This window comes from Geotrypetes seraphini, chromosome 14, assembly GCF_902459505.1.
Source record: "Geotrypetes seraphini chromosome 14, aGeoSer1.1, whole genome shotgun sequence".
Lineage (NCBI taxonomy): Eukaryota > Metazoa > Chordata > Amphibia > Gymnophiona > Dermophiidae > Geotrypetes > Geotrypetes seraphini.
In genome coordinates, this window is record NC_047097.1 from 6,663,252 (window position 1) to 6,677,167 (window position 13,916).

At 41.5% G+C, this 13,916-nt stretch overlaps 1 protein-coding gene across 5 annotated transcripts in view; it reads left to right on the forward strand.

The window, feature by feature from the left end:
• Window positions 1-600: 600 nt before the first annotated feature.
• Window positions 601-13,916, forward strand: part of SORD (sorbitol dehydrogenase) — a 53,507-nt gene continuing 40,191 nt past the window's right edge. Inside the window, exons 1-3 of one of the 5 annotated variants that reach the window (XM_033920151.1) lie at window positions 615-1,024; window positions 1,232-1,331; window positions 13,525-13,558. Coding sequence is in view for 2 of the 5 variants with exons in the window: in XM_033920153.1 (XP_033776044.1) it covers window positions 968-1,024; window positions 13,525-13,558 (91 nt within the window). In the remaining 3 variants the exon portion in view is untranslated. Of the gene's footprint in view, window positions 1,025-1,231; window positions 1,332-13,524; window positions 13,559-13,916 lie in introns of all 5 variants that reach the window. The other 4 variants (XR_004536940.1, XM_033920153.1, XM_033920150.1 and 1 more) reach the window with 4 other exon arrangements.

Below are 13,916 nucleotides of genomic sequence, written 5' to 3' on the forward strand. Positions count from 1 at the left end.
TTTAAAGTTATGGGACAAATATGTCCCTTGGTCCTGAAAGGGTTAAAGCTAGAGCCTCAGCACCCTGGAGTTATGGGTTCAAACCCACTGCTGATCCTTGTGACCCTGGGCAAGTCACTTAACCCTTTCAGGACCATAAGGATCGTAGGCCAATTTTTGTGGTTTTGACGACATTTTTATGGTAAAAAGGGCTTGCAGATGCCAAAAAATTGATTTTTTTTTGTGAAATATCATTATTTTTATTTAAAAAATCAAACTTCTGGCTTATGGACAGTGTGGCAAGTGAATCTTCTCGTCAATCTGGCAACGACGCTAATGAATGAATGTCGGAACCAGTTTGTTTACATAAAGGCAGTATCATATGGAATCCGTACATATCAAATTTAGAACTGTAGACTATCCCAATCAAAATTGATAGGATTTTAAAGTTATGGGACAAATATGTCCCTTGGTCCTGAAAGGGTTAAGGGTTAACCTGAATTCGAGGGGGAGGAGCTGTTCATTTTGGTAACGCTAACCTCTGCCCGCTTTCAGGGTAGCGCACGAAAACATGGAGAAATGAAAGTCACTCTAAAGCTGGGAACTGATAATAAGACGGGCCACACGAGCCCCGGTGAAGGCCGCAAAGCGGCGCTTAAAGTCACTTCCTGTAAATTAACCGCTGCCTTTGGGAAAGGCGATCTGGAGCAGAAGGAATCGCTCCCTGCCGCTGAGTGCGCTAGGCTAACAGGATCCAGGATCCGCATTTGACCCTCCTCCTGAGCTTACGCAATCCTCCGTCCCCCCCCCCCCCCTGTCCTGTTGCATGCAAACAGTGTCGCTGTGTCAGGGCCTCCCCTGGTCTCAACTAGGAAGCCCCTTCCCTGCCTCCCTGCTTTCATTAGTGGCTCAGCGGGGAGAGAGGAGGAGGGCTGGTCGCGGCCTTTGAAACCAAATACTAAACCCCCGGACAGGCAGAAAGAGGAGGATGGCCCAGCTGGATAACCTGGCCGTGGTGGTGCACGGCATCAACGACCTCCGCCTGGTAAATCCCCTTCCCCGATAACACGCTTTGTACAAGTTATATGCAAGCACTTTTTGCATCTGGACCAATGGAGGGTTCGATGGGCCACTGCACTGACCATTGGGTGGCTCCTGCAAGCCCTTGGACCATCTGCAGCCTTGTAGCCCCCCATTCCCGAGTTCTCTTCTATAACCTTTCCTGGTACTTTTGTCTTCTCTGTCTCCCCAGTGCAGTCCTTTTCACTTTCTCCTCCAGAAGTCCAGATACCCCCAGCCCCAGTCTCAGACATTCTCCTCCAACTCAGGACAGGTTCAAGGCATGAGCCCAGGTGAGACACCCAAAGCCTACCTCACTGATTCAGCCTTCCTCAGGATTGAGAATATATTTTTTCTCTCACCACTGTGCTGTCTGCATGGCCAGTGGCAATATGGCAGGTTTAAATGCGAGCATAGACATTTCCTTTTCAAGTCAAGTTTCAAGTTTAATTTTATTTGATGTATCGCTTATTACAAACTAAGCGATTAACAAAGTATAACAATCATCGTTAAATTATATAATATTGAACACTAAAGGGGTAAAATGACAGTATTATAATATTTCTTTAACTAAAGGGAATTTGACACACAAAACAGTATTGACAGACTATGACACATATGGAATGAACATAAGGATTTAAAGTTACAAAAATATTTTCCCTAAAAAGGGAGAAAGAGAGGTCTGAAATGGGAGGGAAAAAACAATGGGGAGGGATTGAAAGTTCTCTGATAGAAATTGGCAATGAAGGGAGTTTAGAGATCAAAAGAAATTTTAAAAAGAAATGTTTTTAAATTAGTTTTGAATTGGTTTAAATTCTTATTTTTCCTGATATATAAAGGAAGAGAATTCCAAGTAAGAGGAGCCACTACAGAGAAAATATCGTGGCGTTTTGTCCCTACTATTTTTAGAGAGGGAACCATTAATAATTCTTGGGATTCGGAACGTAAAGAGCGATTTGAAGAATGGGGTATTAATAAACGATCTATGAATTGTGGTTCATTAGTATTTAGTGTTTTGAAAATCAGTAGAGCTATTTTATAAGTTATTCGGTTATTTATGGGCAGCCAATGTGATTTGATTAGCAGAGGTGTTACGTGGTCATATTTTTTACCATTGTGAATTATTTTGATTGCTATGTTCTGTATGATTTGTAAACGTTTTTTTTCTTTTTGAGTAATATTTTCATGTGTTTACAGCTGGGGTGGTGCTGGCACCTGAGCATGGATGAAAGCAAAGTGACACGCTGTCACCATCGGCAAAAATGTGGCACATCAGGGAGGACATAGATGCCAGAAAGGGGGAACGGTGTGGAGAGGCCAGTATAGTGGATGGGGGTTTGCACCAGAATAGCTGTTGGCTCAGGGGTCTAAAGACTCATCACAGCTGGCATGGAACCTTGAGCATCTGCACATCAACTGAAGGCCTGACAGAGTCTGCCTCCTCTGAAACAGGAAATTTGGAGGGGCTGGTACTTTGCAGCCTTAAACATGTACACATGCTCAAGTCCCTAGGCCGGTTGTGAGGAGTCTTCTGTAAGACATTGTGGCTGCCACATCAGTGCCATCCTAGGTGAATGCCTAGTATATCTAGTGGTTGGGCTGTCTGTCCTGAATCCCTACTCTCTCCCTCCTCTTGCAGTACAGTCACATCCCCTTTTCCTCCCTCCCTCCCTCTTCCACCTAGTCTACAAGTCTCCGTATTTTCCTATTCTCCAACTCCTGAGGCTACGGTCACCTTAAACCCCCCCTTCCCATTCCTTTAACATCAGATTGATAAAACTCCGCAGTTTAGCGGTTACAGATGTTCCAGAACTTTCTCGTCTGCTGGAAGAATCCTGTCAGAATAGATTCCTTTCAGAGGGAGACTATGGTCTGACTGGGTGATGAAACTAAACAGATATAGTAAAGTATGTGCAGGATTAGAAAAGTGGATGAGTAACTACAACCAAGTGAGCTGCTGAATGAAATCAGGCGTTGGTGTTGCCGGGTGCCAAAAATGATTTGGCTAGCTCTAGCCATATCTGGAATTTAAATGTGTCTGTAAAGGTTAAGAAGGCATTGCCTGAGAATGTAATCTTGGGATTGTAAAAGTGCAAAATATATCTGTTCAGTTTACTGTTGAAATCATGTTTGTGTTCAGTTTGCTACACTGGTAATGGCAAACGACGCTCAGGATGTCGTCTCTCTGGGGCCAATCCCATATAGCTTTGTCATTTCATTTGATTGATAATTTCAATGATTGAAACAGTGCTCGTTCTGGGGAACATAATCTCTGTTTGATTACTGCTTACAGAGCAAGATTAATGCTTTGGTGAGTTTTAAGCAAACTATTGTATTGCCTTGACCCCTCCTCCACCCCAAAGTGAACTCTTAAGACATTGCTTCAAAAATGACATAAGGAAAAAAAATATCCTGAACAAGATGAATGTTCCCGGAAATGACACAAAATGAACATTTTCTTGCTGCACACTCCTACTATCTGCTGCCCCTCAATATCTCTCCTTGCTTCTCTCTCCTTGCTTCTCTCTCCTTATACACCTCCCAGAGAACTCTGTTCCTCAGATAAGTCACTCTTAACATTACCCTTCTCCTCCATTGCCAATTCCAGACTTTGTACCTTTCACCTAGATGCCCCCTATGCCTGAAATAAGTTACCCGAGTTTGTCCATCAAGCCCCTTCCCTTCCCTTGTTTAAAAGCAGACTGAAAACCCACCTTTTTGATATAGGTTTCAATCCTTAACCCTACTCCTCTGCTATCCAACCCAGCCAGCTGATTAACCGTTCCCCTTAACTGTATCCATGACATCCTCCAAACTTACTATCATACCTCGAAGCCTTAACATACAAGATCTTAGACCCACAATCCACACATGAGAAAAGTCACCAACTTGACATCGCAGCCTTCATGACCCAACAGCCCATTCAACCAGAGATTCAAACCTCAAATGGAAAATGGTCCCGATCCACATACTCCTTCAATATCAACTGGGCCAAAAGCAAACGCTCAAAGAACAACCTACAACTCACGTAACTACATTGACCCTTCCAAATTCTGGAATAAAACACACAATAATCCACGATTGTAACCCCCAAGGACTTCATCTCACAATGGTGCAGTCTTAAGTACAGCTACCCTGGATGAGCTAGACCCAATACAAACCAGAATCAGCAGACGATCAGACAAGTGGTTCGACAACAAACTACTCCTACTCAAAAGACAATGCAGACGACTAGAAAGAAAATGGAGAAAAAGTAATCAAGAGCCCACAAAAACAGCATGGAGAAAACTAAACCAAAAAGGGACTGGATGATTTCCTGGAAGCAAAGGGAATAACAGGGTACAGATAGAGGTTTACCTTACAGGACATTGAGCGAATAGGGTATGGATATTTTAGGTTAGGTAGGGAACACTTTCAGGTCATGGACCTGGGGGGCCGCCGCGGGAGCGGACTGCCGGGCACGATGGACCCCTGGTCTGACCCGGCAGAGGCAACGCTTATGTTCTTATGTTCTTAATACAAACTAAAACTGAAAGAAAAAAGAAAGACACACTACTCTAACCAAATAGGCAGATTCCCAAGACACTAAAAAACTATTCCAATTACTAAAAGAACTCACAGACACCAAACCCTACGTGGCCAATAATGACACCCCTCCACCCTCAGCCACCCTTTTTGCTGAATACTTCAAAAACAAAATCACAACTGCCAGGACTACCTTCACTGGAACCCCTACTCACCTAGAAGAGATCACATTCTCCCTCCCCCCACAGAAAAAGAATCAGTTGCAGCAGACAAAACCTAATCCCACTTCTCCACTATACAATGGTCAGACCTTAACAAACTATAAAAAATACAGCCACGCAGCCTGTGACCTCAACCATGGCCCACCATACCTGTTAAAAACTTTATTCTGCTCCCTCCTCTTAACAATGGATACAAACCTTCCTCAAAGACGGCCTTTTCCTGCAAGACCTCAGTGAAATCATCGTCACCCTGATCCTAAAAGACCCCAAAAGAGCAACAGATCAACTACAGACCCATAGCCTCAATACCACTTTATGTCAAGCTAATGGAAGGCCTTGTAGCTAAACTCCTCACCAACTACCTAGAAAACCACAACTTACTCCACACTACACAGTCTGGTTTCAGAATCAATTACAGCACAGAGACACTACTGGGATCCCTCCTGGACACAGCTAGACAATACCTCAGCACGGGCAGGAAAATGCTGATTATACAACTAGATCTCACCGCTGCTTTTGACCTGGTAGACCATGACATTCTACTACAAATACTAGATTCAGTAGGAATCACAGGTAAGGTACACACATGGCTTCAAAGATTCCTACAATCCAGGACTTACAGAGTAAAGTCAAATAAAGAAAAATCAAAACCATGGTCCAACCCCTTCGGTGTACCCCAAGGATCACCTTTATCTCCCACACTCACCTCCTATAGCTATGCAGACGATATCACCATTCTCTTTCCTTTTGATCAACCAGCGCCCTTCATGACAGACACACTACACAGAACTCTAGAAACAGTAGCAACATGGATGAAAGAGCACAAACTGAAACTGAATCCTGATAAAACAAAATTCCTCCTCCTCGAAAATAACAAAACCCCAACCATAACAAACCTAGTAATAAACTCAATCACATACCCCATTCAACCCACTCTAAAACTTCTGGGCATGCTGATAAACGGAGGCTGTACCATGCAGCCACAAATCAATAAAACAATACAGAAATCATTCGCAGTCGGGAGAAACCTAAGGCATGTTTGAAAATTCTTTGACAGAAAACAATTCCAGCTCATGGTCCAGTCCCTAGTCCTGGGTCTTCTAGACTATTGTAACATCCTTTATCTCCCCTGCCCTGCAACCATGATAAAATAACTACAAACAGTACAAAACACAGCTCACTGAAGAAACACGACAACATCACAGCAGCTTATCTCGATTCATACTGGCTCCCAATACAAGCAAGAATACTATTCAAATTTTACTGTCTACTGTTTAGGACCATAAATAGAGACTGCCCAGCCTACTTGAACAACCGACTAATCCAAACAACCACAACCATACATAGGAGAACCCATTCACGCACCCTCCAATCAGAAACGTCAAACAAAAAAAAATGTACGATGGCCTCCAATGATGACTACTCATTCTCCAATCTACTGATCACGACCCCAGACTACTAAACCTTCAGAAAAGAAATAAAAACCCTGCTATTCAAGAAATCCTTAAAGACAAACTAACACAGCAAGAATCATCTCAATCCCCAATAGCAACCTGCTCCACTCCATAATACCACAGGAAATGTCCAGATAATTACTTATATATTCCTAAATGTCCAAATAACTCCTTATGTAATCTGCCTTGAACCGCAAGGTAATGGCGGAATAGAAATCACTAATGTAATGTAATGTAATCCTGTTTGTCTGTCTTGCCTGTTTAGCTTGTAAGCTCTTTTGAGCAGGGACTGTTTTCTTACTCTTTGTGACTCTACAGCGCTGCATGCGTCTGGTAGTGCTATAGAAATAATTAATAATAGTAGTAGTAGTATTTACAAACTTTCCAGGAGTTTGGGGGTAGGAGTAAGAACAATAAAATACTGAAGCAAACCACTCTCCTCATTTACTAACGCATAGCGCAGGTTTTAGCACTGGCAGCGGTGTTTACTGCTCTGACGCTCATAGGAATTCCAGTGTGTGTCAATGATATCCATCCCACCAACCCAACCTTAACCCTTTCAGGACCAAGGGACATATTTGTCCCATAACTTTAAAATCCTATAAATTTTGATTGGGATAGTCTACAGTTCTAAATTTGATATGTACGGATTCCATATGATACTGCCTTTATGCAAACAAACTGGTTCCGACATTCATTCATTAGTGTCGTTGCCAGATTGACGAGAAGATTCACTTGCCACACTGTCCATAAGCCAGAAGTGTGATTTTTTTTTAAAAAAAATAATGATATTTCACAAAAAAAATCAATTTTTTGGCATCTGCAAGCCCTTTTTACCATAAAAATGTCGTCAAAACCACAAAAATTGGCCTACGATCCTTATGGTCCTGAAAGGGTTAAACTGTCTATTGGAGTATCCTCATGGGGGTGGGCATTTCCACCTAATTGTACATCCTAAATTTTATAGCCACATAGAATTTCACGGTCCTGTCTTCTAAATACCCGGGCAACTAATTTTCAACCTAATTGTACATCCTACTTTTTTGTAAACCGCATAGAACTTCACGGTCCTGCAGTATATAAGTTGATTGTTATGTTCCGTTATGTCATTCTTTTCACCTATTGAAAAATGCCTTGTCCTTTAAGCATGTGGTACGCCCTCCCATCCACTTCTTCTTTTCTGTCATGAACTTAGAGAGGAAAAAAGCCAGAATGATGATGAGGGCCGCCCCAGAAGTCTCCAAGGACCACAATTGACCCCCTGGGCCTTGCATTGAAGAACAAGGGGGCACTCAGAGAAATTGAAAGGGGACAGGTTTAGAACCAATGCTAGGAAATTCTTTTTCACTCAGAGGGTGGTGGACACCTGGAATGCGCTTCCGGAGGTTGTGATAGGACAGAGTAGCCTACTGGGCTTCAAGGAAGGATTGGATAAATTCCTGAAGGACACGGGGATTGAGGGATACAGATAGAGGCAGAGACAGGTTATGAAAGGGCTTAGGAAGAAGGATAAGGGGGATTAAAGGGTTTAGACAATGATCACCTTACAGGTCATGGACCTGATGGGCCGCCGCGGGAGTGGACTGCTGGGCGTGATGGACCTCTGGTCTGACCCAGTGGCCGCAACTTCTTATGTTCTTATGTTAACAATGCTTTATATCGGTGGTCTTCACTAATTTTTAAGTCAGGGCTACTTTGTATCCAAACAAGCTAAAAGAGAGCCACCAAATATGTCTTAATGAGATCCACCCCAGCAGCCCAACTTCAAATTTTTATTTTGTGAATCGTCAAGGATGTGGGCATTTCCAATACGTTCTATTTGCCTATTGAGAAATGCCATGCCCTTCAAGCATGTGGCTCTTCCTCATTTTTGTCATAAGCTTGGGTAAAGAGGCAGATAGTAGAAGGAGAAAAAAAAAAGCCAGAATGATAATGAGGGTCCCCCCCCCGAAGTCTCCAGGGGCCTCAACTGACACCTGGGCTTTGCATTGAAAAACACTGCTTTAGAAGCTTATAGAGTCTGAAATTAACATCTTTTGCAGTGTGTTCCATGCTTTTGTTCAATCACTTGGCCTCATTAAGGATTCTAAATTAATACAAGAAAAGATTGTACAGAATAAAATGTAGCCAAAGATATTGAAGTACTCAGGACTGTGAAATTATCTGAAACCTCACAAAGAACAGAGAAGAGAACATCTGGATTTCTTGGCAAATTTGCTGGGTCTGCTATGAATTACAAGGATCACAGTAAATACAAATTTGTGAGGATTTAAGGAGGATACGTTTTCTTTTTCCATGGAGCTACACTGGGATCTGCAAAAGTACAGCAAAAGTACCAAAATATGTCCATGTTGGGTCTTTTATTGTAGTTATGTTCCTTAATTTGTTTTCTGATCCTGGGCCTTTCGATCTTGGTGATTTGTGGAGATGATCTTTCTCTCTTTATTTATTTTTTAAATTTTATTTTGTTCTTTTGATGATCTTCAAAATTTGTGGTGGTAAAAAGACACAGTGTGGCTCTCCAGGCTCTGTTGTTTGAGCATTTCTGCTGTAGGGCCTTGCAGGATTTGTTATGCTATTGATTATAAATGGGTTTTTTCCCCATTAAACTCAGACTTTGATCAGAAAGTAATATGCAATAGTTGAATTTTGTGAATCATTCACTGTGAACAGACTTTAGCACTTCCCTTTCCTTGTTCAGACTAAACAAATGTGTTCTTGTGCTACAGTTTCCATTCGGTATATTATTTATTTTAATTTTGGTAGTTAATGGTTATAAGACTTTTTCAAACAATTAATGGTTATCTGTGCCAGAATGTTGATAGTGAAACAGCAGAGATTCCAGTTTTTATTTGCGATCCTTCATTTTTTAAGCAAAAAATTAACTTATTTCATAATCTGCATACTTAGGGTACCCTTTTCTATGGGCGCATTAGCTTTTAGCGTGCACTAAATCGTCTATCACACCTTAATAAAAGAGGGGGTTAGTTTGCAAATAGTGCAGCTTCTAGAATTATAAAAATGCACAAACCACTACAATGAATATCTGTTCCTGCAGTACCAGTGCTCTTATACTAAACCTCTCCTTCCCCTCCTGATGTTCCTTTTCTCAGCAGCCAATCCCAGCCTACCAGCATTGACTAAAAAATCAACAGTTTTGCCAGCCAGTTATCCCAAACCCTCCCTATATCCCCCTTCCTCTCCCATTACCCCTGATGCATTCAGGACCAGTACCAGCACCTGGTTAATAATGACTGGGTCCATCTCTTGACTTAAAGTAGCACGTGGAGCCGTCTTTGCAAATCCTGAGTTCTTTTCATACCAATGAGATAAGTACTGAGCGGATTTTTGATTCTTTCTGGCATTTGAGTGACTGTGAAATTTTGCTATGGCGTGGATTACGGATGCTGGTTATGTGTTCTATTATAGAGCAACAGCAATTGAGTCTCACTTTTGATTTTGCACTAAGTTGTGTGCACTGTTGGATTTTTTGATTTCACTACGGGAGTGGCCCGGGGCTGTTTCACAAACTATTACCTTTGTGGGTTCGATAAAATAAAAGCTCTTTTTGATTGGAGGGAAGTTTATCTGGTTCCCCCAACTAAGAGTTGTGAAGACTGAGGACCCTCCCTTTATATACAAAAATTTAATGTTTTTTGGCTTTATTTGGTGTACTACATTGGGCTCTCCTGTTGTTCCTGTATTCTAGAAAGAAGGAATTATTATATTTTTTTGGCTGATTTTTTTTCATCTTTTTCTGTTGGGTTTATTTGATTATAAAATTCTCTTGACACAGGCATCTGGTACCTGGGCTTCATGATCCTCCCCCAAAACTCAAACCCTTTAACTTCACCCCTCCCTCATTACCCTGGTGTGATCTCAAAACTCAATAACCAAGTATAAAGAACACATGAGACCCCAGTCACTCTTGTCTCTGACGGTTCTTTAGCCAAAATGGACTGCCAGGACTTCCTGTAGCAGCCTCATGAGACTGCTATGGGAGGTCCAGGTGACTATCTTGAGAAAGGAAGCAGCATAAGCAGGAACAATCTCCAGTTGCTCCCTATACCAAAATGGCTGAGGAACCTGCAGGGACAAGAATGACTGGGAATTGTAATTGCCCTGAAGAAGCCACTTGACCACCAGGCCATTTATTTATTTATTTATTTAAAACATTTCTAATCCGCCTTTATCCAAGGCGGCTCACAGTATCACTTACACACTTTAGGTTTAAACATCTTTAAAAAATCGCATACCTGTACATCAGTAAAAATAATCAGATTATACCATCTTAACCTATAGATTCTATCTCAGCTATTCATCTACTACCATCACAATAAAGCAGAACAGATCTGATAACCTGCAGAAGGAGATAATAATAATAATTTTATTTATTATATACCGCCAAAGCCATGGTAGTTCGAGGCGGTTTACAATAAGAGGAGCTGGACAGTCAGCGATATAATTACAATATAGAAGCAATGGATTAGTATACAGAAAATGAGAGATAATGAACAGAAGATAAAATATTAACTTAAAAAGGCAGGATATTAGCTTAGAAAAGCCTGAACAAACAGCTTTCTAAATTGCAATAGATTTCTACAAAACCGTAAGGTACCAGACAATGCATTCAACATAAATGGTCCAGCTGTAGAGAAACATGAATTTTTGGTCCGGCCATATTGTAAAATATCCCCTTTTGTTGTGTCTAACAACCAACGATTCTGTGACCTCAGCATCCTTGGCGGCGTATATAGCGTTAGGCATTTTGCCAAATAATTTGGCAGAATGTCATAAACACCTTGTTGGACAAATTTTAAAACTTTGAATTGGATGCGAAACAATATTGGTAACCAATGCAATCTTTTTAAAATAGGTGTAATGTGTTTGTATCGAGATACTCCAACCAATAGCCGGGCAGCTGAATTTTGTACCATTTGTAACGCTTTAATAGGTACTTGAGGCAAACCTAGGTAGATACCATTACAATAATCTATCTGAGATAGTACTAGCGCTTGAAGTACCTGTCTCAAATCCCAATTTGACAAGATATTCTTCAAATGAGACAATTTCCACATGGTGAAGTAAGCAGACTTCACTACTTTTAAGCTTTAAAAGATAGATGAGCATCTACCATCATGCCAAGTACTCTAATTTCTTCACAGATCTTAATCAAGTGCTCACAAACATTCATTTCTTTAGGCCAAAGGTGTTCGTTTACTTCACCAACCATCAGAATCTCTGTTTTTCCAATATTCAGCTCAAAGCCTTTACCGTTCATCCAAAGCAGCGGTCTCAAACATGCGGGCCGCATGCGGCCCCCCAGGGACTATTTTGCGGCCCACGATCTGTCCTCACCTAAAGCAGGGGTACCCAATCTGCTTCCTTTCCCACTGCCCTCCCACAAGCCACCGCAATTGGGGAACAGGCTGCCGCTGCCACAATCAGGCCTGGCTGGTCCTGAAGTTCCTCCCCGACTTTGGAATTAATGTCGGGTGGCGTGAATTGGTTGGCCCCGCGCTGGGGAAGATAAGCAGGGAGAGTTAAGACCTCGGCGCTGGCCTGTTCCCCGATTGTGGCGGTGGCGGCCTGTTCCCTAATGGTGGTGGCTTGGGGGAGGGCAGGGAGAAGTAAAGAAAGAAAGGGGGGACAGGGAGACAGAAAGAAAGAAGGGAAACGGGACACAGACAGAAAGGGGCATGGAGAGAGAAAGACAGAAAGAAAGGGTGGGCATGGAGAAAGAAAAAAAGAAAGAAAGGGGGCACGGAGAGAGAGAGAAAGACAGACATATAGAAAGAATGGGGGCATGGATAGAGAGAGAAAGAAAGAAGGGGGCAGGGTGAAAGAACTAAAAATTGGGGGAGGGAAGGAGACAGATGCCAGACCAGGGGCAAGGAAGGAAGGAGGGAGGGAGAGAAAGGAAAGAAAGAGATGTCAGACCATGGAAATAGGGACAGAAGAAAAGAGAGATAGAAGGGAAGGTAAGACATGGAAATATAGATTTTGAAAAGAAAGCAGAAAAATTGAATATTAAGTTAATGCCAAAGATGGATGCAAGGCAGAAAGTGAAGACGGAGAGAAAACTAGTCAAAGGACAAGAAGACCCTGGAAACATAGTTAAATGCACAGAAAAATAAAGTCACCAGACAACAAAGGTAGGGAAAATGATTTTATTTTCAATATAGTGATTGAAATGTGTCAGTTTTGAGAAAGGAAAGATATTAAACTTTAAATGTGAGGGCTGCAGAAAAAATAGGGTACTTGGAGGGCCGCAGAAAATAGTTAATGACAATTTTGCATAAGGTAAAACTCTTTATAGTTTATAAATCTTTCCTTTAACTGTTAAAGGAAAGATTTATAAACTATATAGAGTTTTACCTCATGCAAAGTTGTCATTTTTTTAATAAGACATTAACTATTTTTTCTGCGGCCCTCCAAGTACCTACAAATCCAAAATGTGGCCCCACTAAGGGTTTGAGTTTGAGACCACTGATCCAAAGGTAGGCCAGAGGAGGGTCTTCGGGTGTTGGGAGGGCAGAAGGCAGAGGGGTTGGGGGTCAGATGGCTGGCTGGTTCAGAAAGACCCACCCTTTTCTAAGCAGGGAGGTTGAAGTGGAGAGTGATCCTGGGAGAAGGAGGGTGGAGAGGTTCGGTTAGAACTGAAAATTCACAAGCAGGTACCCATTCCTCTTCTTTTCTTCTTTTTTTCTACCTCTAATTATCAGCTGGGTGCTCCTGAAATACATGATTTCTTAGTTTAAAAACAGGTGCTTGATCTAATGAGCCCTAAAGTTCTCATCTTTCTTAGTGTACTCAATGATGGAAAATGAATCTTGGGCTTGAGTAGAGTGCATTGCTACATTAATAGAAACTCGGACTATTAAAAAGGAGGAAAACCCCCCACTCCAAGTCATTCTTCTTTATTTTCTTCTACTTTTCCCTCCAAGTTAAAGTAAGTGATTCCTAGAGATATGGGACTACTATGAGTATCAGTTTGGCAATTTCCACATCACAGACTTTGGAAGCTAAATGAAGGTAATGCATACCATTTTTATGCTGTTTAAGACTTGGTTGCAAGGAAGAAACAGTAGCTGTAGGCATAGAATGGAATGCAACTTTAAATACCTAAAATTCAGTTCAAATCCAGATATTATGCCTACTTCCTATGTACCAGTCACACAGCTTCAGTAGTAAAATATTTGATTAGATTGTTCATGCAATAAACCCAAAACACTGTTTTCATAAAAATACGTATATGCATCTGTTTTTTTTTTTATTTTTTTTAGGAAAAGCGCCCTGTACCTGAACCAGGCCCAAATGGTAAGGCTTTATAATGTGTCTGTCTTCTTTTAGCTATCTGTTTGATCTCTAATTCATTCTCCAGGAGGGAAAATTTCAATGGGTAAATTAGCTGGTTGAACATTTGCTCTCCCTCACTCTGGCTAAAAGTATGCTCTGGGTTGCAGTTGAATGAGTTTTGAAAATAATTCATATAAATTTAATCTTGTTTTCCAACCAAATGTCTGCAGGCGCAGGCTACCTGTGGCAATTTTGAAAAGGAAAGTTTGTGCATCCTTGTCTGTTTGAAATTTGGTGCAATATTTCTGAGAGCCACAGGGGAACCTTGGATCATTTTTGCTAGAAGGGTAGATGTGGTTACAGATATTGCCTTCTTAAT